This window comes from Manis javanica, chromosome 8 (genome assembly GCF_040802235.1).
Source record: "Manis javanica isolate MJ-LG chromosome 8, MJ_LKY, whole genome shotgun sequence".
In the NCBI taxonomy this organism is placed as follows: Eukaryota; Metazoa; Chordata; class Mammalia; order Pholidota; family Manidae; genus Manis; species Manis javanica.
The window spans coordinates 120,600,426-120,626,844 of NC_133163.1; the positions used below are offsets into that span (position 1 = coordinate 120,600,426).

General features: G+C 38.1%; 1 protein-coding gene across 6 annotated transcripts in view; it reads left to right on the top strand.

Moving 5' to 3' along the window:
• Positions 1–26,419, top strand: part of BBS4 (Bardet-Biedl syndrome 4) — a 103,262-nt gene that overhangs the window by 15,246 nt on the left and 61,597 nt on the right. For 5 of the 6 annotated variants that reach the window (XM_037010102.2, XM_037010104.2, XM_037010103.2 and 2 more), the window contains exons 1-2: positions 23,866–23,934; positions 25,018–25,069. In XM_037010102.2, coding sequence (XP_036865997.2) covers positions 23,881–23,934; positions 25,018–25,069 — 106 coding nt within the window. In that variant the 5' untranslated portion in view covers positions 23,866–23,880. Of the gene's footprint in view, positions 1–23,865; positions 23,935–25,017; positions 25,070–26,419 lie in introns of those variants that run through there. The other variant, XM_037010107.2, reaches the window with a different exon arrangement.

Genomic DNA, 26,419 nt, shown 5'->3' on the forward strand with positions numbered 1-26,419 from the left:
CTATTTTCAAGTACCCAACACATACCCCATTACAGTCACTGTCCGTCAGTGTACTAAGATGCTGTAGAATCACTACTTGTCTTCTCTGTTATACTGCCTTCCCTGTGCCTTCCCACATTATGTGTGCTAATTGTAATGCCCCCTTTTCCCCTTATCCCTACCTTCCCACCCATCCTCCCCAGTCCCTTTCCCTTTGGTAACTGTTAGTCCATTCTTGGGTTCTGTGAGTCTGCTGCTGTTTTGTTCCTTCAGTTTTTTCTTTGTTATACTCCACAGATGAGTGAAATCATTTGACACTTGTCTTTCTCTGCCTGGCTTATTTCACTGAGCATAATGCACTCTAGCTCCATCCATGTTGTTGCAAATGGTAGGATTTGTTTTCTTCTCATGGCTGAATAATATTCCATTGTGTATATGTACCACATGTTCATTATCCGTTCATCAACTGATGGACACTTAGGTCGCTTCCATTTCTTGGCTATTGTAAATAGTGCTGCGATAAACATAGGGGTGCATATGTCTTTTTCAAACTGGGCTGCTGCATTCTTAGGGTAAATTCCTAGGAGTGGAATTCCTGGGTCAAACGGTATTTCTATTTTGAGCTTTTTGAGGAACCTCCATACTGCTTTCCACAGTGGTTGAGCTAGTTTACATTCCCACCAGCAGTGTAGGAGGGTTCCCGTTTCTCCACAACCTCGCCAACCTTTCTTGTTGTTTTTCTTTTGGATGTTGGCCATCCTAACTGGTGTGAGGTGATATCTCATTGTGGTTTTAATTTGCATTTCCCTGATGATTAGCGATGTGGAGCATCTTTTCATGTGCCTGTTGGCCATCTGAATTTCTTCTTTCGAAAACTGTCCAGCTCCTCCACCCATTTTTTAATTGACATATATACTTTTTGTTTGTTGAGGAGCATGAGCTCTTTATATAATTTGGATGTCAATCCCTTATCGGATCAGTCATTTATGAAAATATTCTCCCATACTGTAGAATATCTTTTTGTTCTACTCATGGTGTCCTTTGCTGTACAGAAGCTTTTCAGCTTGATATAGTCCCACTTCTTCATTTTTGCTTTTGTTTCCCTTGCCTGGGGAGATATGTTCATGAAGAAGTTGTTCATGTTTATGTCCAAAAGATTTCTGCCTATGTTTTTTTCTAAGAATTTTATGGTTTCATGACTTACATTCAGGTCTTCGATCCATTTCGAATTTACTTTTGTGTATGAGGTTAGACAATAATCTAATTTCATTCTCTTACATGTAGCTTTCCAGTTTTGCCAACACCAGCTGTTGAAAAGACTGTCATTTCCCCATTGTACATCCATGGCTCCTTTATCGTATATTAATTGACCATGCATACTTGGCTTAATATCTGGACTGACTCTCTGTTCTGTTCCACTGGTCTGTGGGTCTGTTCTTGTGCCAGTACCAAATTGTCTTGATTACTGTGGCTTTGTAGTAGAGCTTGAAGTTGGGGAGCATAATACCCCCAGCTTTATTCTTCCTTATCAGGATTGCTTTGGCTATTCGGGGTCTTTTGTGGTTCCATATGAATTGTAGAACAATTTTCTGTAGTTTGTTGCAGAATGTTGTTAGTATTTTGATAGGAATTGCATTGAATCTGTAGATTGCTTTAGGCAGGATGGCCATTTTGACAATATTCTTTCTATCCATGAGCACGGGGTTGTTTCCATTTATTGGTATCTTTAATTTGTCTCATGAGTGTCTTGTAGTTTTCAGAGTATAGTTCTTTCACTTCTTGGTTAGTTTTATTCCTAGGTATTTTATTCTTTTTGATGGAACTGTGAATGAAATTGCTTTCCTGATTTATCTTTCTGCTAGTTCATCATTAGTGTATAGGAATGCCACAGATTTCTGTGTATTAATTTTGTATCCTGCAACTTTGCTGAATTCAGATATTAGATCTAGTAGTTTTGGAGTGGATTCGTTAGGGTTTTTTATGTACAATATCATGTCATCTGCAAACAGGGATGCAACAATTTGCAACAATTTGACTTCTTCTTTGCCAGTCTGGATGCCTTTTATTTCTTTGTGTTGTCTGATTGCCATGGACAGGACCTCCAGAACTATGTTGAATAAAACTGGGGAGAGTGGGCATACTTGTCTTGTTCCCGATCTTAAAAGAAAAGCTTTCAGCTTCTCACTGTTAAGTATAATGTTGGCTGTCTGTCATATATGGCCTTTATTATGTTGTGGTACTTGCCCTCTATACCCATTTTGTTGAGAGTTTTTATTATGAATGGATGTTGAATTTTGTTGAAAGCTTTTTCAGCATCTATGGAGATAATCATGTGGTTTTTGTCCTTTTTGTTGATGTGGTGGATGATGTTGATGGATTTTCAAATGTTGTACCATCCTTGCATCCCTGGGTTGAATCCCACTTGATCATAATGGATGATCCTTTTGATGTATTTTTTAATTCAGCTTGCTAATATTTTGTTGAGTATTTTTGCATCTATCTTCATCAGGGATAGGGGACTGTAATTTTCTTTTTTTGTGGTGTCTTTGCCTGGTTTTGGTATTAGAGTGGTGTTGGCCTTGTTGAATGAGTTTGGAAGTATTCCCTCCTCTTCTACTTTTTGGAAAACTTTAAGAAGAATGGGTATTAGGTCTTCACTAAATGTTTGATAAAATTCAGCAGTGAAATCATCTGGTTCAGGCTGCTGTTCTTTGATAGTTTTTTGATTACCAATTCAATTTCCCTGCTGGTAGTTGGTCTATTCAGATTTTCAATCCTAGTTGGATTTTAAAATAGCTTTAGAAAAAATGTTCTTTAGCATTTCAAAAACAGCTTTGTTTAGGTGTAATACATATGCCATAAAATTTACCCATTTTAAAGTGTACAGTTTGGTCAGTGTTAGTAAACTTATGTAATTGCACAACACTACAATCCACTTAACAGTCATCACTCCAAAAAGTTCCCTTGTGTCCATTTGCAGCTAATCTAACTGCTGGCACAACCTTACTCTATTTAAGTTCTAGTCCCCTAGCAAATTTCAGTTACACAATACAGTATTACAGCTATACTTACCAAGTTATACATTAGGTCCTTAAATGTTATATGTCTTGTAACTGAAAGCTTGTATCCTTTTACCAACTGCTGCCTATTTTCCCCACTCCCAACCCCTGGCAACCACTTTTCAACTCTGTTTCTGTAAATTCAACTTTTTTTTCCTCTTCTGATTTTTAGTTATTAAAAAGAATGCTGCTATGACCAGCACTAGGGAAAGGCAGATGAAGTGCTTAAAGTGCAACATTTAAGGAGTGAGAGTGTCTCAGCAAAATTTAAGGAGTGAGAGGCATGAGACATTTGTGTTTCCTGATCTGAGAGTTTCTCTAGGGTATTCCTGGAAATGGATTGTTCAGTCATGCACTTGTGTATCTCCAACTCATTACTTACAGGAAACTCTAAGGTAGTTTTAACAGTTTGTGCTTGTACCACCAATTACTGTTGCTTACATCCTTGATATTATTATAGCTTTAAATTTTGTCAGTATGTGGATGTGAAATGAAGTTTTAATGCGATATTATTTACAGTTCCCTGATTATTAATGAGGTAGAGCATTATTGTACAATACCTGCTTCATATGTTTTGCTAATTTTTCTTATGTTTTATAGTTACTTATAGTTTCTGGATCTTTTGTCAATTTTGGGTTTTGTTTTGTATTGCAAATATCTGTCTTCACTTCCCTTTTGGGACAGAAGTTCTAAATTTTAGTGTAGTTGAATATTTAGAGTGTTTTTTAATTGGTTTGTGCTTTTTTTTATCTTGTTGAAGTACTGCTTGCTTTATTTTTTTCCTAGAGGTTTTAAAATTTGCCTTTTCTATTTTAATTTTCAATCTATTTTAATTCATTTCCCTGATGAAGGTTTTCCTCTTAAGTCTATTTTGCCTGCTGTTATTATTGCTACTTTGGTTTTCTTTTTGTTTCTATTTTTCTGGTGTGTATTTCCCCTTCCTTTTACTTTGTTTTTCTTTGTCCTTATGTTTTAGATGTGTCTCTATACAAATCTAGCATACCTCTATATTTGAGAAAGCATTTATCTTGATAATCTTCCCACTGGAGAATTTTGGTTTCTTTCTCCTTTTCTTGCTTTTTTTTTTTTTTAGGTGTGGGAAGGTTGAGTTTCTTGTTTCCCTTCTGCTCTTCTCGTTTCATTCATTGGAAGTTGTAAAGTCTGTTCTTCAGTCTTCCTTTATTGAGTACTGAATTTAGTTTCTTTTTACAATACATATTTAAAGTTCAAACTGAGGTCTGAATAACAAAGGATTATTGAATGCTGTATTACTGTTCCCTTCTGCCAGTTCAGGCTATTGTTCAGTTTTGTAGTTTTGTTTCTCATTTCAACACTACAAACTATATTTTGTTTATTTATTCAGTCAGTAGCTGCATAGGATACTTACATATTTTACCAATTCATTTGCAAGTCCCAGTCCTTCATTCTGGGGTTATTTTCCTTTTTACTAATGTATGTATATTTTTTAAAAGTTTATCCACTGACTCTAAAAACTCTCAAATTTTTTTTGTCTTAAAGTATTTATAATTTGCCACTGATCTTGAAAGTTAGTTTTGATTGGTATAACACTATAAATTGGGTTGGTGAACTGTTTTTGTAAAGGAGCAAATAATTGGGCTTTGTGGGGCACACAGTCTCTGTCACACATAATTCAACTCTGCAATTGTAGTGTGGAAGCAACCACAGACAATATGTAAACGTGTGACTATGTTCTGATAAAATTTTGTTTATAGATACTAAAATTTCAATTTTATATCTCATGTGTTACAAAATATTGATTTTTTTAAGTATTAAAAAATGTAAAAACATTCTTAGGTTGTGGGCCATATGAAAACAGCCATAATTTGACCTGGAGGGCCACAGTTTGCTGAGCTGGTATCTAGATTAGCATTCACTTTCCTTGGCACCTGACATGGCACTTGAGAGTAATTTTTCTTAAAATGTCTTTTTTTATAAATTGAAGTATAGTTGATATACAATACTATATAGGTTTCAAGTATACAACAGTGATTCAACAATTATCTCCATTATTAAATGCTTACTATCTGTCAACCTAGAGATATATTGCAGTATTACTAACTGTATTCTCGATGCTGTCATTTCATCTCCCTGACTTGTGTATAACTGAGATTTTGTGCCTCTTTATACCCTTCACCTATTTTACCCACCTGCTCCTACCACCACTCTCTTCTCTGTGTCTGAGTCTATTTCTGTTTTGTTTTGTGTTGTTTTGTTTTGATTCCAGATATAAGTGAAATCATATGGTATTTGTTTTTCTCTGCTTGGCTTATTTCACTTAGCATTTGTCTTTTGAATAGTGGCCATTCTGACAGGTGTGAGATGGTATCTCACTGTGGTTTTGATTTGCATTTCCCTGATGATTAGTGATGTTGAGTATCTTTTTATGTGCCTTTTGGCCATCTTTATTTCTTCTTTGGAAAAATGCCTATTCAAGAGAAGCCAAGATGGTGGCATGAGTAGGGTAGTGGAAATCTCCTCCCAACACCATATATATATTTGAAAATACAACAAATACGACTATTCCTAAAAGAGAGACCAGAAGATACAGTAAAACAGCCAGGCTACATCTACATCTGTGAGAACTCAGCGCCTCATGAAGGGGGTAAGATACAAGCTGTGGCCTGGCAGGACCCGAGCGCCCCCCACCCCAGCTCCCCGGCAGGAGGAGAGGAGTCAGAGCGGGGAGGGAGTGGAAGCCCAAGACTGCTAAATACCCAGCCCTAGTCATACACACTGGGAGCGCAGACACACATTGCGTGGTGTGCTGGATATTAGGGAAACGGAACAGTACAACCTGCGAGAGGGTCCCCGCAGTTGGCGCCCCTGGGACAAAAGAAAAGTGAGCGCTTCTTGAAAGTCTTAAAGGGACAGGGGCCTCACAGCTGGACGGAAGCGTCCCAGCACACTCAGCCCAGCAGCTGGGAATCCCGGGGAAATTCTGGCGTTCCAGCCCCCTGGGAGGCAGCGCAGCTCTGAAGCCCCTCATGGTGAGAAACAGCCTCCAGTCCATTCCCCCTCTGGTGCGGCCCCGCCATAGCAGAGGAGCAGCCTAAGAGTGGCCGCGCCACAGGAAACACCCAGAGCCTCCTCTGCAGCCACCCGAGCCAGACTCTGAGGCCCTGCCGGCACGCACAGACAGAGGAAGCAGGGACGGGGCTCCAACGGTTGCCGTTCTTGCAGGAGAGCACACCCAGTGCGCCTGCCACTCCCTGCAGGTTCTGGGCTGCCCCGATGGTGGCCCCACCCATGGTGGCTCAGGAAATAAAACCAGAAGTTGCTCCGAGGACCTGCAAGGCAACCAGCAACCAGGAAGGGACTTTGTTCTCCCAGCTGACACATGTGCCAACTGCCCACAACTACCTCTATCACCATGAAAAGGCAGAAGAATTTCATCCAGACCAGAATCACACAGACAACCTCTGAGAGGGAGCCTGGGGAGATAGATTTAACCAATCTTCCTGAAAAAGAATTCAAAATAAAGGTCATAACCATGCTGATGGATCTGCAGAGAAATATGCAAGAGCTAAGGGATGAAGTCAGGAGGGAGATTACAGAAATAAAACAATCTCTGGAAGGCCTTAAGAGCAGACTGGATGAGGTGCAAGAGGCCATTAATGAAATAGAAATCAGAGAACAGGAATACAGACAAGCTGAGTCAGAGAGAGAAAAAGGATCTCCAGGAATGAAAGAATATTAAGAGAATTGTGTGACCAATCCAGACAGAACAATATCCACATTATAGGGGTACCAGAAGAAGATGAGAGAGAAAAATGAAAGTGTCTTTGAAGAAATAATTGCTGAAAACTGCCCCAAACTGGGGGAGGAAATAGTCTCTCAGACCATGGAAGCCCACAGAATTCCCAAAACAAGGGACCCAAGGCGGACAACACCAAGACACATAATAATTAAAATAGCAAAGGTCAAAGACAAGCACAGAGTATTAAAGGCAGCCAGAGAGGAAAAAAAAAGGTCACCTACAAGGAAAACCCATCAGGCTATCATCAGACTTCTCAACAGAAACCTTACAGGCTAAAAGAGAAGGGGATGATATATTTAATGCAATGAAACAGAAGGCCTTGAACCAAGAATGCTGTATCCAGCACGATTAACATTTAAATATGAAGGAGGGATTAAACAATTCCAAGACAAGAAAAAGTTGAGGGAATTTGCCTCCCACAAACCACCTCTACAGGGTATTTTAGAGGGACTGCTCTAGATGGAAGCACTCCTAAGGCAAAATAGATGTGACCAGAGAAAATAAAATCACAACAAAGAAAGCAGACCAATCAAATACTAACTAAAGGCAAAAAATAAAATCAACTACTCACAAAAGCAGTCAAAGGAAACACAAAAGAGCACAGAATAAAACACCTAACATATAAAGAATGGAGGAGGAGGAATAAGAAGGGAGAGAAATAAAGAATCATCAGACTGTGCTTATAATAGCTTAATAAGTGAGTTAAGTTAGATGGTTAGATAGTGAAGAAGCTACCGTTGTACCTTTGGTAACCACGAATCTAAAGCCTGCAATGGCAATAAGTACATATCGGACTGAATGCACCAATCAAAAGACAGAGTAATGGAATGGATAAAAAAGCAAGACCCATCTATATGCTGCTTACAAGAGACTCACCTCAAAACCAAAGACATACACAGACAAAGTCAAGGGACTGAAAAAGATATTTCATGCAAACAATAGGGAGAAAAAAGTAGGTATAGCAGTACTAGTATCAGACAAAATAGGCTTCAAAACAAAGAAAGTAACAAGAGATAAAGGAGGACATTACATAATGATAAAGGGGTCAGTCCAACAAGAGGATATAACCATTATAAATACATATGAACCCAATACAGGAGCACCAATATATGTGAAACAAATACTAACAGAATTCAATGGAATTCATCAAATAGAATGCAATGAATTCATTTTAGGAGACTTCAACACACTTCAAGAACAACTTCTTCATGAACATATCACCTTGGGCAAGGGAAACAAAAGGAACAATGAACAAGTGGGACTATATCAAGCTGAAAAGCTTCTGTACAGCAAAGGACACCACCAATAGAACAAAATGGCAGCCTACAGTATGGGAGAATATATTCATAAATGACAGATCCGATAAAGGGTTGACATCCAAAATATATGAAGAGCTCACGCACCTCAACAAACAAAATGTAAATAATCCCATTAAAAAATGGGCACAGGATCTGAACAGTTCTCGAAAGAAGAAATTCAGATGGCCAACAGGCACATGAAAAGATGCTCCACATTGCTAATCATCAGGGAAATGCAAATTAAAACCACAATGAGATACAACCTCACAGCAGTAAGGATCGCCACCATCCAAAAGAAAAACAACAAGAAAGGTTGGCGAGGTTGTGGAGAAACAGGAACCCTCCTACACTGCTGGTGGGAATGTAAACTAGTTCAACCACTGTGGAAAGCAGTATGGAGGTTCCTCAAAAAGCTCAAAATAGAAATACCGTTTGACCCAGGAATTCCACTCCTAGGAATTTACCCTAAGAATGCAGCAGCCCAGTTTGAAAAAGACATATGCACCCCTATGTTTATCGCAGCACTATTTACAATAGCCAAGAAATGGAAGCAACCTAAGTGTCCATCAGTTGATGAACGGATAATGAACATGTGGTACATATACACAATGGAATATTATTCAGCCATAAGAAAACAGATCCTACCATTTGCAACAACATGGATGGAGCTAGAGGGTATTATGCTCAGTAAAATAAGCCATGCGGAGAAAGACAAGTACCAAATGATTTCACTCATATGTGGAGTATAAGAAGAAAGAAAAAACTGAAGGAACAAAACAACAGCAGAAACACAGAACCCAAGAATGGATTAACAGTTACCAAAGGGAAAGGGATTGGGGAGGATGGGTGGGAAGGGAGGGATAAGGGTGGGGGTAAAATCAAGGGGGCTTAATGATTAGTATGCATATTGTGACGGGGGCATGGGGAGGGCTGTGCAACACAGAAGACAAGTAGTGATTCTACAGCATCTTACTACGCTGATGGATAGTGACTGTGATGGGGTATGTGGGGGGGACTTGGTGATGGGGGGAGTCTAGTAAACATAATGTTCCTCATGTAGTTGTAGATTAATGATACTAAAATTTAAAAAATGCCTATTCATTTCCTCGACTTAATTTTTAAAGTAGGTATTTGGGTTTTTTTTTATGTTTGTTTGTTTTTGCATTGTATGAGGTCTGTGTAGTTTGGATATTAGTCCCTTATCAGATATATCATTTGCAAATACATTCACCCCTAGAGTAGATTGCCTTTTCTGTTGATGGTTTCCATTGCTGTACAGAAACTTTTTAGTTTAATGTAGTCCCACTTGTTTATTTTTACTTTTGTTTCTCTTGTTTGGGGAGATGTATTCAGAAAAAAATTACTCATGCTGATGTTGAAGAGATTCCTGCCTATGTTTTCTTTTAAAAGTTTTATGGTTTCATGTCATACATTTAGGTCTTTAGTTCATTTATTTTTGTGTATGGTATTAAGACAGTGACCTAGTTTCATTCTTTTCCATATAGCTGTCCAGTTTTCTCAGCATCATGTATTTTAGGGACTGACTTGAACTACTGTATATCCATGACTCCTTTATTTTATATTAATTGGCCATGTATGTGTGGGTTTATTTCTGGGCTCTACATCATTTTGTTTCATTGCTCTATGGGTCTATTCTTGTGCCAGTGCCGTAGATCACTGTAGCATTATAGTAGCTTGAAATCAGGGAGTGTGATACCCCTGGCTTTGTTCTTTATCAAAATTTGTTCTGTTTCACATGCTTTGGCTATTTGTGGTCTTATGTGGTTCCATATAAAATTTATGTTTATTTGCTTTAGTTCATTGAAAAATGTACTGGGCCAAAGCAATCTTGAGAAAGAAGAGCAAAGCTGGGAGTAGCACACTCCCTGACTTCAAACTATACTATAAAGTTATAGTAATCAAAATATGTTTCCCCAGGCTCGAGAAACAAAATAAAAATAAAGAAGTGGGGCTACATCAAACTGAAAAGCTTCTGCACAATAATCATCAACAAAACAAAAAGGCAGCGTACAGTGTGGGAGAGTATATTGGTAAAGGATTTATCCAATAAGGTTTTAACATCCAAAATATAAAGAAATCATATGCCTCAACACCCATAAAACAAATAAACTGATTTAAAACTGGGTGGAGGACCTGAACAGTCATTTTACCAAAGAAGAAACACAGATGGCCAACAGTCACATGAAAACATACTCCACATCATTAATCATCAAGGAAATGAAAATCAAAACCACGATGAGTACCATCTCACACTAGTTAGAATGGCCATTATTCAAAAGACAAGAAATAAGTGTTGGTGAGGATGTAGAGAAATGGAAACCCTCCTACACTGTGGGTGGGAATGTAAATTTGTGCAGCTGCTATGGAAAGCAGTATGAAGGTTCCTCAAAAAACTAAAACTAGAAATACCATATGGCCTAGTAGCTCCACTTTTAGGAATTTACCCCAAGAAAACAAAATCTTTGATTCTAAAAGATATCTGTGCCCGTGTTTATTGCTGCATTGTTTACAATAGTCAAGATATGGAAGCAACCAGAGTGTCCATCAGTAGATGAATGGATAAAGAAGATGTGGTACATATTCACAATGGAATACTATTCAGCCATAAGAAAGAAACAAATCCTGCCATTTGCAACAGCATGGATGGGCGTAGAGGTTATTATGTTAAATGAAATATGCCAGGTGGACAAAGAAAAACACCATATGATTTCACTTATATGTGAAATCTAAAAACAAAACAAAACAAAAAATGAACAAAACAGCAGTAGACTCAACAGACAGTGAGAAGTAACTGGTGGTTACCATCTTGGAGGTGTTGGGGTGGGTGGATGGGGTGAGTGAGGGGGATAAAGAGGCACAAAATCTCAATCATAATATAAGTTGGTCATGGGGATGGAAGGACAGCATGGAGAATATAGTCAGTGGTTCTGTAACATCTTTTTATGTTGATAAAATTAGTTGGGAGTGAGGATTTAATGTTTATAACGGTTGAATCAGTGTGTATACTTGGAATCAGTATAATATTGTATATCAACTATAGTTCAATTTAAAAAAAGGAAGAAAAATGCCATTGGCATTTTGATTGGGATTTCACAGAATCCGTAAATTGCTTTGGGCAGGAATGCCATTTTGACAATTCTTATCCGTGAGTATGGGATAGCTTTCCATTTAATTGTGTCTTCAATTCCTTTCATCAGTGTTAAAGTTTTCAGAGTATGTGTCTTTGACCTGCTTGGTTGGGTTTATTACTAGGTATTTTATTTTTTGATGCAGTTGTAAATCGAATTATTTTCTTGATTTCTTTCTGCTAGTTCATTATTAGTATACAGAAATGCATCAAAATTCTGTATATTGATTTTTTGTCCTGCAACTTTACTGAATTTATTTATTAGTTCTGGTAGTTTTTTAATGGCATCATTACGGCTTTTTATACATAGTATCATGACATCTGAAAATAGTTTCACTTCTTCCTTTCCAATTTGGATGCCCTTTTTTTTTCTGTCTGATTGCTGTGGCTAGGACGTCAAGTACTGTGTTGAATAAAAGGGGTGAAAGTGAGCATCTTTGTCTTGTTTCTGATCTTAGAAGAAAAGGTTTCAGCTTTTCACCATAAAGTGTGATATTACCTGTAGGTTTGTTTGTCCTTTATGGCTTTTATTATGTTGAGGTTCCCAACAATGTAGAGGGTATGTTCCCTCTGTACCCACTGTTGACAGTGTTTAGAATGAATAGATGTTAAATTTTGTCATGTTTTTCCAGCCTCTGTTGAGATGATCATTTTTTGGAATACTTCAAGAAGGATAGCTAGGTATTAGCTCTCCTTTAAATATTTGGTAGAATTCACCCATTAAGACATCTGGTCCTGGAATTTTCACTCATTGGGAGCTTTTTGAATTCCAGTTCAATTTCATTACTAGTAATCGGTCTGTCAAGATTTTCTGTTTATTCCTAGATCAGTCTTGGAAGATTGTGTATTTCTGGGAATTTCTCTATTCTGTTCACTTGTCCAATTTATTGTCATGTATTTTTTCATAGAATTCTTTTATAATTCCTTGAATTTCTATGGCATTTTTAATGTTTTTTATTGTACTATTATTATTATTATTTTTGGTATCATTAATCTACAGTTAGATGAAGAACATTATGTTTACTAGACTCCCCCCATCACCAAGTCCCCCCCACAAACCCCATTACAGTCACTGTCCATCAGTGTAGCAAGATGCTGTAAAATCACCACTTCTCTTCTCTGTGCAGCACAGTGTGGCATTGTTTTTAAGAAGTTTTATTGTTAAGGTATTATTGATATACACTCTTATGAAGATTTCACATGAATAAACAATGTGGTTATTACATTTACCTATATTATCAAGTCCTACCCATACCCCAATGCAGTCACTGTCCATCAGTGTAGTAAGGTGCCACATATTCACTATTTGCCTTCTCTGTGCTACACTGTTTTCCCTGTGATCCCCCACACCATATGTACTAAACATCATATCCCTCAATACCCTTCTCCCTCCCTCCCCATCTTCCCTCTCACACCCCCTCCCCTTTGGTAACCACTAGTTCATTCTTGGAGTCACTGAGTCTGCTGCCATTTTGTTCTTTCTGTTTTGCTTCGTTGTTATACTCCACAAATGAGGGAAATCATTTGGCATTTGTCTTTCTCCGCCTGACTTATTTCACTGAGCATAATGTCCTGCAGCTCCATCCATGTTGTTGCAAATGGTAGGACTTGTTTTTTTCTCCTGGCTGAAGAGTACTCCATTGTGTATATGTACAACATCTTCTTTATCCATTCATCTACTGATGGACACTTAGGTTGTTTCCATGTCTTGGCTATTGTAAAAAGTGCTGCGATAAACACAGGGGTGCATTTGTCTTTTTGAATCTGAGCAGTTGTATTCTTTGGATAAATTCCAAGGAGTGGGATTCCTGGGTCAAACATATTTCTATTTATTATTATTTATTTATTTATTTATTTATTTATTTTGGTGTCATTAGTCTATAATTACATGAGGAACATTATGTTTACTAGACTCCCCCCATCACCAAGTCCCCCCCCCCGACATACCCCATTACAGTCACTGTCCGTCAGCATAGTAAGTTGCTATAGAATCACTACTTGTCTTTTCTGTGTTGTACAACACTCCACGTCCCCCTGCCCTACATTACCTCTGCTAATAGTGATGCTGCCCCCTTCCGTTTTTTCCCTCCCTTATCCCTCGCTTCCCACTCATCCTCCCCAGTCCCTTTACCTTTGGTAACTATTAGTCCATTTTTGGGTTCTGTGAGTCTGCTGCTGTTTTGTTCTTTCAGTTTTTTCTTTGTTCTTATACTCCACAGATGAGTGAAATCATTTGGTACTTGTCTTTCTCTGCCTGGCTTATTTCACTGAGCATAATAATCTCTAGCTCCATCCATGTTGCAAATGGTAGGATTTGTTTTCTTCTTATGGCTGACTTATATTCCATTGTGTTTATGTACCATATCTTTATCCATCCATCTACTGATGGACAGTTAGCTTGCTTCCATTTCCTGGCTATTGTAAATAGTGCTGCGATAAACATAAGGGTGCATCTGTCTTTTTCAAACTGGGCTGCTGTATTCTTAGGGTAAATTCCTAGAAGTGGAATTCCTGGGTCAAATGGTATTTCTATTTTGAGTTTTTTGAGGAACCGCCATACTGCTTTCTACAATGGTTGAACTAATTTACATTCCCACCAACAGTGTAGGAGGGTTCCCCTTTCTCCACAAGCTCTCAAGCATTTGTTGTTGTTTTTCTTTTGGTAGGGGGCGATCCTTACTGGTGTGAGGTGGTAACTCATGGTTTTAATTTGCATTTCTCTGATGACTAGCAATGTGGAGCATCTTTTCATGTGTCTGTTGGCCATCTGAATTTCTTTTTTGAAGAAGTGTCTGTTCAGTTCCTGTGCCCATTTTTTAATCGGATTATTTGCTTTTTGTTGAGATGCATGAGCTCTTTATATATTTTGATTGTCAACCCTTTAACGGATCTGTCATTTATGAATATATTCTCCCATACTGTAGGCTACCATTTTGTTCTGTTGGTGGTGTCGTTTGCTGTACAGAAGCTTTTCAACTTGATATAGCCCCACTTGTTCATTTTTGCTTTTGTTTCCCTTGCCCTGGGAGATATGTTTAGGAAGAAGTTGCTCATGTTTATGTCCAAGAGATTTTTGCCTGTGTTTTTTTCGAGGAGTTTTATGGTTTCATGATTTACATTGTGGTATTTGATCCATTTCAAATTTACTTTTGTGTATGGGGGTAGACAATGATACCGTTTCATTCTCTTATATGTAGCTGTCCAGTTTTGCCAACACAAGCTGTTGAAGAGGCTGTCATTTCCCCATTGTATGTCTATGGCTCCTTTATCATATATTCATTGACCATATATGTTTGGGTTAATATCTGGACTCTCTTGTGTTCCACTGGTCTGTGGATCTTTTCTTGTGCCAGTACCAAATTGTCTTGATTACTGTGGCTTTGTAGTAGAGCTTGACGTTGAGAAGCGAGATCACCCCTTCTGTATTCTTCTTTCAGAAGATTGCTTTCACTATTTCGGTCTTTTGTGGTTCCATATGAATTTTTGAACTGTTTGTTCCAGTTCGTTGAAGAATGCTGTTGGTATTTTGATAGGCATTGCATTGAATCTGTAGATTGCTTTAGGCAGGATGGCCATTTTGACGATATTAATTCTTCCTACCCAAGAGCATGAAATGAGTTCCCATTTGTCAGTGTCCTCTTTAATTTCTGTTAAGGGTGTCTTGTAATTTTTAGGGTATAGGCGTTTCACTCCCTTGGTTAGGTTTATTCCTAGGTATTTCATTCTGTTTTATGTCATTGTGAATGGAATTGTTTTCTTGATTTCTCTTTCTGCTAGTTGATTGTTAGTGTATAGGAAAGCAACAGATTTATTTTTAGTTTTTTGAGGAACCTCCGTATTGTTTTCCACAATCGTTGAACTAGCTTACATTCCCACCAGCAGTATAGACATGTTCCCCTTTCTCCGCATCTTCGCCAGCATTGTTGTTCTTAGTCTTTTCAGTGCTGACCATCCTTACTGGTGTGAGGTGATATCTCATTGTGTTTTTAATTTGCATTTCCCTGATGATTAGTGATGTTGAGCATCTTTTCATGTGTCTGTTGGCCATCTGAATTTCTTCTTTGGAGAACTGTATCTTCATATCCTATGCCCATTTTTTAATCAGGTTATTTGCTTTTTGGGTGTTGAGGTGTGTAAATTCTTTGTATATTTTGGATGTTAACCCCTTTTCAGATACATCATTTACAAATATATTCTCCCATACCTTAGGATGCCTTTTTGTTCTGTTGATGGTGTCCTTTACCATATAGAAACTTTTTAGTTTGATGTAGTCCCATGAGTTCATTTTTGCTTTTGTTTGTCTTGCTTGAGGTCACGTGTTCAAGAAGACGTTGCTCATGCTTATATTCAGGAGATTTTTGCCCATGTTGTCTTCCAAGTGTTTTATGGTTTCATGACTTGCATTCAGGTCTTTGAACCATTTTGAGTTTACTTTTGTGTATGCAGCTCAACAATAATCCAGTTTCATTCTCTTGCATGTAGCTGTCCACTTTTGCCAACACCAGCTGTTGAGGAGGCTGTCATTTCCCCATTGTATGTCCATGGCTCCTTTATCAGATTAATTCATCATGTATGGTTGGGTTTATATCAGGGCTCCATAGTCTGTTTCAATGGGTCTGTTCTTGTGCCCTTACGAAATTGTCTTGATTACTGTGTCTTTGTACTAGAGCTTGAAGTTGGGAAGCGAGATGCTCCTTGTTTCTTTCTTCCCTCCCAGGATTGCTTTGGCTATTCAGGGTCTTTTGTGGTCCCATATGAATTTTAGAACAATTTTCTATAGTTTGTTGAAGAATGTTGTTAGTACTTTGATAGGTATTGCTTTGAATCTGTAGATTGCTTTAGGCAGGATGGCCATTTTTACAATATTAATTCTTCCTATCCATGAGCATGGGATCAGTTTCCATTTATTGGTATCTTCCTTAATTTCTCTCATGAGTGTCTTGTGGTTTTCAGAGTATAGGTCTTTCACTTCCTTGGTTTGGTTTATTCCCAGGTATTTTATTCTTTTTGATGCAACTGTGAATGGAATTGTTTTCCTGATTTGTCTCTCTGCTAGTTCATTGTTAGTGTATAGGAATGCAACAGATTTTTGCATATTGACTGTGTATCCTGCAACTTTGCTGAGTTTAGATAGTAGATCTGGTAGTTTTGGAGTGGATTCTTTAGGGTTTTTTATGTACAATATCATGTCATCTGCAAATAGTGACAGTTTAACTTCTTCCTTGTCAATCTGGATGCCTTTTATTTCTTTGTGTTGTCTGATTGCCGTGGCAAGAACCTCCAGTAGTATGTTGAATAGAAGTCGGGAGAGTGGGCATCATTGTCTTGTTCCCGATCTGAAAGGAAAAAATTTCAGCTTCTTGCTGTTAAGTATAATGTTGGCTGTAGGTTTGTCATATGTGGCCTTTATTATGTTGAGTTTCTTGCCCTCTGTACCCATTTTGTTCTGAGTTTTTATCATGAATGGATGTTGAATTTTGTCAAATGCTTTTTCAGCATCTATGGAGATGATCATATGGTTTTTGTCCTTTTTGTAGATGTGGTGGATGATGATGGATTTTCGAATGTGTTCCATCCTTGCATCCCTTGAATATATCCTACTTGATCATGATGGATGATCTTTTTTTATGTATTTTTGGATTCAGTTTTCTAATATTTTGATGTTACTTTTCCATCTATGTTCATCAGGGATATTGGTCTGTAATTTTCTTTTTTTTGTGTGGTGTCTTTGCCTGGTTTTGGTATTAGAGTCATGCTAGCCTCGTATAATGAGTTTGGAAGTGTTCCCTTTTCTTTGATTGTTTTGAAAACTTTAAGAAGGATGGGTAGTAGGTCTTCACTAAATGTTTGATTAAATTCAGCGGTGCAGCCATCTATCTGGCCCGGGTGTTTTGTTTTTAGGTAGCTTTTTGATAAGCAGCTCAATATCATTGCTGATAATTGGTCTGTTCAAATTTTCTGTTTCTTTCTGGTCAGCCTTGGAAGTTGTATTTTTCTAGAAAGTTGTCCATTTCTTCTAGGTTATCCATTTTGTTGGCATGTAATTTTTCATAATATTCTCTTAATAATTCTTTGTATTTCTGTGGTGTCTGTAGTAATTTTTCCTTTCTAATTTCTGTTACTCTTTATGTGAGTAGACTCTTTTTTTCTTGATAAGTCTGGCTAGGTGTTTATCTATTTTGACTATGTTTGCGAATAACCAGCTCTTGCTTTCATTGATTCTTTCAATTTTATTCTACTTGATTATGTTTGTTTCTGCTCTAATCTTTATTGTGTCCCCCCCCTTCTACTGACTTTGTGCCTCATTTGTTCTTCTTTTTCTACTTTCGTTACTTGTAGGTTTGCACTGCTCATATGAGATTGTTCTTCTTTCTTTATGTAGGCCTGTATTGCAGGGTACTTTTAGCATAGCCTTGTCTGCATCCCACAGATTTCGTGGTGTTAAATTATTGTTGTCATTTGTGTCCATATGTTGCTTGATCTCTGTTTTTATTTGGTCATTGATCCATTGGTTATTTAGGAGCATGTTATGAAGCCTCCATGTGTTTGTGTGCTTTTTAAAATTTTCTTTGTGTAATATATTTCTAGTTTCATACCTTTGTGGTCTGAAAAGCTGGTTGGTACAATTTCAATCTTTTTTAATTTATCGAGGCTCTTTTTGTGGCTAGTATATGATCTGTTTTTGAAAATGTTCCCTGTGCACTTGAGAAGAATGTGTATCCCGCTGCTTTTGGGTGGAGAGTTCTGTAGATGTCGTTAGGTCCATCTGTTCTAATGTGTTGTTCAATGCCTCTGTCTCCCTTACTTATTTTCTGTCTTGTTCATCTGTCCTTTGGAGTGAGTGGATTGTTGAAGTCTCCTAGAACGAATGCATTGCATTCTATTTCCCCTTTTAATTCTGTTACTATTTGTTTCACATATGTAGGTGCTCCTGTGTTGGGTGCTTACATATTTATAATGGTTATATCTTCTTGTTGGATTGACGTTTTATCATTATGCAATGTCCTTGTTTGTCTCTTGTGACTTCCCTTGTTTTGAAGTGTATTTTGTCTGATACAAGTACTGCAACTCCTGCTTTTTCTCCCTATTAGTTGCATGAGGTATCTTTTTCCATCCCTTCACTTTTAGTCTGTGTGTGTCTTTTGGTTTAAAGTGAGTCTCTTGTAGGCAGCATACAGATGGGTCTTGCTTTTTGATCCATTCTGTTACTCTGTGTCTTTTGATTGGTGCATTCAGTCTATTTACATTTAGGGTGATTACTGATAGATATATACTTACTGCCATTGCAGGCTTTAGATTCGTGTTTGCCAAAGGTTCAAGGTGAAGTTCCTTACTATCTAAGAGTCTAACTTAAGTCACTTAATATGCTATTACAAACACAATCGAAAGGCTCTTTTTTTCCTCTCCTTTTTCTTCCTCCTCCATTCTTTATGTATTAGGCATCATATTCTGTACTTTTTGTCTATCCCTTGTTTAACTTTGGGGATAGTTATTTTAATTTTGCTTTTGCTTGGTAATTACCTGTTCTACTTTCTTTCCTGTCATTTTATTACCTCTGGTGACAGCTATTAAACCTTAGGAACACTTCCATCTATAGCAGTCCCTCCAAAATACCTGTAGAGATGGTTGTGGAATGTAAATTCTCTCAGCTTTTGCTAATCTGGAAATTGTTTAATCCCTCCTTCAAATTTAAATGATAATCTTGCCAGATAAAGTACTCTTTGTTCAAGGCCCTTCTGCTTCATGGCATCAAATACATCATGCCACTCCCTTCTGGCCTGTAAGGTTTCTGCTGGGAAGTCTGATGATAGCCTGATAGACTTTCCTTTGTATGTGATCTTTTTTCTCTCTCTGGCTGCTTTTAATAGTCTGTCCTTATCCTTGATCTTTGCCATTTTAATTACTATATGTCTTGGTGTTGTCTTCCTTGGGTCCCTTGTGTTGGGAAATCTGTGCACCTCCATGGCCTGACAGACTATGTCCTTCCCCAGATTGGGGAAGTTTTCAGCAGTTACCTCCTCAAAGACACTTTCTATCCATTTTTCTCTCTCTCCTTCTTCTGGTACCCCTATAATGCAAATATTGGTCCATTTGGCTTTGTCACACAGTTCTCTCAATATTCTTTCATTCTTAGAGATCCTTTTTTCTCTCTGCCTCAGCTTCTTTGCATTCCTCATCTCTAGTTTCTATTTATCATCTCCTCCACCGTATCTAATCTCCTTTTAATACTGTCCATTGTGCTCTTCAGTGGTCGCATGTCTGACTGGAATTCATTTGTGAGTTTTTGAGTATCTTTCTGTACCTCCATGAGCATGTTAATGATTTTTATTTTGAACTCCCTTTTAGAAAGATTCATGAGGTTGATGTCATTTAAGTCTTTCCCAGGAGTTGTATTAATAATTTTACTTTGAACCAGGTTCCTTTAGCCTTTCATATTTGTATATGACGCCCTCTAGTGCCCAGGAGCTCTACTCTCTGGGGCTGCTGAGCCCCTGAAGCAATGTCGGGGGTTCCAGGGGAGTGGTATTGGTGCCTGGGGGGAGGAAAGAGCTGTTTCCTGCTTCCTGGCTTCTATGCCTGTCTACACTGCCTGAAACAGTTGGCCATGCACAGAGGTATAAACCTCTATGCTTTGTGTTTGTAGTTGCTGTAGACAGATCTTCCCTTTGGGTGACCTAATGCCAGGGTAGGGTTTGCCGGTTTGTGAGCCAGGTGGGGGTGGCTGGGAGAAAGTTGTGGTAGGCTGCCTATCACGGAGGGGATCCTTGGAGCTGTGTAGCCAGCCAGGGAGCTGGAGCACCTGAAAATCATTAAAGCTCCCTGCCTGCTGGGCAGAGTGCCCCCGGACTATTTTGTCTATCTGTTCTTTCTCCTGAGTAGTGAGCTCTGTGCAATCCTTGCCCCTTTAGCAGCCGTCTTGCTAAGGGCTTCCTTGTTAGGAAGTCTCTCAGCCTGCCTGCCTTTTGTCCCAGAGCAGCCGGACATGGATCCCTGCTTTCCACAAGCGGCTGGAATCTCCGTCTCTCCAGGAATTCTGCCTGTCTTAGCTTTCCAACCCCCTAATCATGAGAGTATCATGAAAGCACCATGAAATGTAGGTCTGTGCTCCCAGAGCAGATCTTCAGGGCTAGGTATTCAGCAGTCCCAGGCCTCCACTCCCTCCCCGCTCAGTTTCTCTTCCTCCTGCCAGTGAGCTGGGGTGGGGGGAGGGCTTGGGTCCTGCCGGGCCACAGCTTTGGTACGTTACTTACCCTGTTCCTTGAGGTCTGCTCTTTTCTCCAGGTGTATGCAGTCTAGCGCTGTTCTCTTTCATGGTGCTCTTTCATGATTAGTTGTATTAATTATATTTTCATATTATATGTGGTTTTAGGAGGAAGCCCCTGCCTCACCTCATACCGCCATCTTTAATCCTCTGTCATTGTCATCTTATGTGTGGCATTGTTTCTATCTTCTCTTTTTTGTCTCATATTTGTTTGTGCCCTCTCTCTTCCTCCTGATAAGTCTGGCTAAGGGTTCGTCTGTTTTGTTTATCTTCTTGAAGAACCAGATCTTGGTTTCACTGCTTTTTTTCCTTCTTTTTTGTCTTTTATTTGTTTCTGCTCTAATCTTTATTGTGTCCCTCCTTCTCCTAACTTTGGGTTTCTTTTTCTGGTTTCTTTAGTTGTAAAGTTAGACTGAATTTGTTCTTGTTTGTTGACATAATCCTTTAGTACTATATACTTCCCTCTTAAAATCACTTTTGCTGCATCCCACATATTTTGATCTGTTGTGTTTCTGTTTTCATTTGTCTCCATGTATTGTTTGATTTCCTTTTCTATTGTTTGATTTCCTTCTCCATTTGTTTGTTAATCCATTGATTATGTAGGAGGATATTGTTTAGCCTCCATGTGTTTGTGTTTATTCCATTTTTTTCTTTTAATTGATTTCTAATTTCATACCATTGTGGTCTGAAAAGTTGCTTAATAAATGTTCAATCTTCTTGAATTTACTGAGGCTTTGTTAGGTGTCCTAATATGTGTTTTATTCTGGGGAAAAAATGGTCCATGTGACCTTGAAAAGCATGTGTATTCTACTGCTTTTGGATGGAATGTTATGTCCATCTGGTTCAATATATTGTTCAATGTCAGTGTTTCCTTATTTATTTTCTGTCTGGATGATCTATCCATTAATGTAAGTGGTGTGTTAAAGTTACTACTATTACTGTGTTACTGTCAATTTCTCCCTTTAGGTCTGCATATATATTTAGGTGCTCCTGTGTTGGGTGCATATATATTTACAATTGTTAATGTCTTCTTGGACTGATCCCTTTATCACTGTGTAATGTCCTTCTTTGTCTCTTGTTACTTTATTCTGAAGTCTGTTTTGTCTGATGTAAGTATTGCTACTCCTGCTTTTTTCTCTCTTCTATTTGTGTGGAATATCTTTTTCTATCCCTTCACTTTTAGTATGTATGTATCTATATGTCTAAATGAGTCTCTTGTAGGCAGCATATAGATGAATATTGTTTCTTTATCCATTCAGCCTTCCTATGTCTTTTGATTTGTGCCTTTAGACTATTTAAATTTGAAGAAATTATCGATAAGTATGTACTTAGCCCAATTTTGTTAGTTGTATTCTGGTTTTTTTTTTTAGTTACTTTCTATTCTTTCTTCCTCTGTTGCTCTTTTCCCTTGTGACTTGACGATTTTCTTTATTGTTATGATTGGATTCCTTTCTTTTTTTATGCATGTGTATCTATTACAGGTTTTAGGTTTGTAGTTAGTATTAGGTTCATATACATTTACCATATATAAAACAGTGTATATTACATTGATGGTTGCTTAATTTCAAGCGCATTACAAAAGTACTATTTAATTCTTCCACAATTTATGTATATGATGTCATAATCTGTCTTTTTATTTTGTATATCCTTTGACTAGTTTTGTGTATAGTTGATTTTACTACTTTTGTTTTTTGAGCTTCATGCTTGCTTTGTTAATGATTTACTACATTTACCGTAGGTTTATTGTCACTGATGAGAAGCATTTCAACTTAACATATTTCCATCTAAATAAGTCCGTGCAACATGTCCTTTAAGGTTGGTTTAGTCGTGATGTATTCTTCTAACCTTTGGTTATCCAGAGAACTTATAAATCTCCTCTTCAGTTCTGAATGATAATCTTGCTAGGTAGAGAGTTCTTGGTTGTTAGGTTCTTCCTTTTCAATACTTCAAATATTTCATGCCATACCCATCTGGTAAAGTTTTTGATGAGATGTCTGCTAATAGTCCTATGGAGTTTCCCTTGTAGTAACTGTCTGCATTTCCCTTGCTGCTTTTAAGAGTCTCTCTTTAACTTTAGTTTTAGCCGTAAAATGGCAAAAAAAAAAAACAAACCTACACCTTACATTACTGTGTGTTTTGGTGTAGACACCTTTGGGTGCATCTTGTTAGGGGCTTTCTGAACCTCCATGACCTGGAAATCTATTTCCTTTCCTGGATTGGTGAAGTTCTCAGCTGTTATTTCTTCATGTAGACTTTCTAACCCTCGTCTCTTTCTTCTCTTTCTGGGACCCCTTATTATGCAAGTATTGTTTTGTCTAGAGTTGTCACAGAACTCTTTTAGCATCTTCTCATTATTAGAAATTCTTTTTTCTCTCTGTTGCTCAGCTTGGCTGCTTTTCACTACCGTATCTTCCAGCTTGCCGATCCGTTCCTCTGCTGCCTGTAGCCTGCTGTTCATTCCCTCTCTTGCTCAGTTATTGTATTCTTCAGCTCTCAATGGCTCTTTTTTATACTTTTTTATACATCTCTGTTGAAGTTCTTGCTGAGATAGTCAATTCTTTTCCCCAATTCAATGAGCATTTTTATGACTGTTCCTTTGAATTATTTATCAGGAAGATTGCTTATCTCTATTTCATTATCACTTTCTGTGGTGTTTTGTCTTGTTCTTTTTGGGACATATTTCTCCACTCCCTCACTTTGTTTGGGTCTCTGTTTTTCATTGTATTACATAGATCAGCTATGACTCCTGGTCTTGAAAATAGTGGTGTTATGGGTCCTGTGATGCCCAGAAGCACAAACCTCATGTTCACCAGAACCCAGGTCTTTGTTGTGGCTGAGCTGTGGCTTTAGTTATGGGCTGTGGAGAAGGCCCACCTTTCTGCCTGTCTGCCCGGAATGGTGGACCCCCACTGCTAACCTCCTTGTGCCCTTTGTGTGATGTCTGTCATTTCTGCTGGGATGTATTGTGAGTGGGGCTACTCTAGTCCTGTCTCTCAGCAGTTGTTGATTACTGCTGGGTTGAATATGCTGCGTAGGGCAAGTCCATAGGGGAATGACAGGGCTGAGCCAGTGAGCAGGTGTAGTTTCAGAGCTGACACCAGCAAGAATCTGGTTGGGCTGAGGGAGGGCTGGAGAAGTGTCAGATACCTGTTTGCTCTTCTCTGGAGGCAACAGCCTCAGACTCCTGCCCCTCTGGCACACTTCTCAAGGCTAGCAAATCTTTCAAACTGCTTCCTCTGCCTTGGATCTCAGAGGGGTCGACAGGGCATACTGGTCCTCCATAAGCAACCAGAGTCTTGGTCCCCCATAGTGCTCCATCTCTCCTTGGTATCCATCCCTGCCGATCTTCAAAGCCCATGGCAGTGGGGACCCATCTTCCTAGAGCAGATCCCAAGGACCAAGTGTGCCAGGTACCTAAGCATTTATCTGCTCCCCACACTGTTCCTCTCCCTCCTGCTTGTGGGCTGTGATGGGGGCTTAGATCTCAAGAGATTGCTGCTCTGCCCCTTTATCTTTCCCAATGTGGTCTGCTCTTTTTTGCCAGGTGTAAGCAGTCCATTCTGCAGTTTTCACGTTGGTTTTAGAGTTAGTTGTATTTGATGCAGTTGCCTCCTTGGTATATACATGGGATGAAGTCATCAGAGTGGTCTCCTATTCTGCCATCTTCCTCCAACTCCCTTAAAATGTCTTAATGTGATAACTTCCATTTTTAATTGTTGTGAAGTCAGTTGTTAGTCTAATTGTCCTTTTTTTGTAGGTAATGTTTTATGTTTTTTTCCTTTGGTTGCTTTTAAGAACTTCTTACTATTTTCGGTGCCAGTCCCTCTGATATATCTAAGAGTGGATTTGTTTTCATTTAACCTGGTCAGGATTGGTTGAGCATCCAAAATGTAAAGATTAATGTCTCATTACTTCTAGAAATTTTCAGCCATTAATTTTGCTTATATCATACCATGTCATATAACATAGAAGGTAGACATAAGAAAAATCCACTTCAAGATTTTCTGCAGAGTTATAGTGTAAGAAAGTATTACATAATTCTATTGTATTAAATTATGTCTCTCTAAAAAAATTGCCTCCTAGAATTGAGCACTAGAAAATTTCTGTGTAGATGACCTCATAACCTTCCTTTTATCAAAATTACCCCTTTTTTGGTTTGGCTGCTGAGAAGTATAGCATTAAGTATAATACTAATGTGAAGTGTCTAAGAACTTAGTACATTTATTTGTGCACATTTTATCATGCATTATAATTACACATTAACAATACACATAAGTATATATTATAATATACATTATACATTGTTGATAGTTTGGGTAGCAAAAGTACACTTTGACATTTGTTTTTTAGCCACTATAAAAAATAATTCTTTGCACCTGTATGTGGCTAAAAGATTAATTGTGTTATTGGTGAGCTATTGTTTATGATGAGTTGAATGCTTTAAGTTAGCAAGATTTATGGTGGTATCTTAACAAAGACTTCTTTCATTTCAGAGAACTCAGTTTCCTACATCTGCCAAATCTCAAAAACCCTGGCTAAAAAAAGGTCTGTATGCAATTTCATTTTATGTATATATTAGCACAGATCTTTGCCTTATTGATTCTTTGTATGCATTAGAGCTTTTTGAAATGTGAGTTTTGAGGAAAAGTAGTAATAGTCTAAATATTCTGCCATAAAGCTTTTATCAGATATTAGGTGATTGATTTTACCTGTACATGTGTTTATTTAAATGGAATTTTATTATTATGTAAATATGTATTCATTTTCTACTTGTGGAAGAGCCACTAAAAGTTCCCACAGTACATATCAAGCTTCAAATAATCCTTATGTGTATGTCAAATAACTGTGCTTTTATGAAGTTCCATATAAAACTGAGTCTTGAAGATTGTCTAGTGAGTACCTATGTTTTACAGAGCTGCATTTAAAAATCTGATAGAGATATTATATATGTTATCTAATATTCTAATTAATTTAGCTTTTTATTTTATATAGAGGAACAGGATTCCTTCATTTGTTAACATATAGTCTTAAATTTGCATAAGATTGTAGGTAACTATACTGGAAAATTTCCCATGTCTAATGGACTGGGTGCACTTGCTACTCATTGGGCTGGAAAACACCTAAATTTTTTATTTAACCAAACAGACCATCTATTTTTATTATTTATAATTTTCTGGATGAGGAAGCTAAGGCTGAGTGGAAGGGGCATGACTTGCCTGGGGTCTTGGTATGTAGCTATTGTCTACATACCTGTATTACAGTTACCAGGCTATATACATCCTTTTGAAGCATAGATTTTTCTGTTGTCTGCTAAGAGTTGTTTGTTTGTTTGTTTTTTTGGTACCATGAATCTACAGTTCATGAGTAACATTATTGTTACCACACTCCCTGCATCAAGTCGCCACCACATATCCCATTACGGTCACTGTCCATCAGCGTAGTAAGATGCTATAGAATCACTACCTGCCTTCTCTGTGTTGTACAGCCCTCCCCTTGCCTCCCCCACATTATGTCTGCTAATCGTAATGCCCCTTTTCCCCCCTTGTCCCTCCCTTCCCACTCACCCTCCCCAGTCTCTTTTCCTTTGGTAACTGTTAGTCCATTCTTGGGTTCTGTGATGCTGCTGCTGTTTTCTTCAGTTTTTTTCTTTGTTTTTATACTCCACATATGAGTAAAATCATTTGATACTTGCCTTTTTCTGCCTGGCTTATTTCACAGAGCATAATACCCTCCAGCTCCATCCATGTTGTTGAAATGGTTGTTGTTTTCTTCTTATGGCTGAATAATATTCCATTGTGTATATGGACCACATCTTCTTTATCCATTCATCTACTGATGGACACTTAGGTTGCTTCCATTTCTTGGCTATTGTAAATAGTGCTGCGATAAACATAG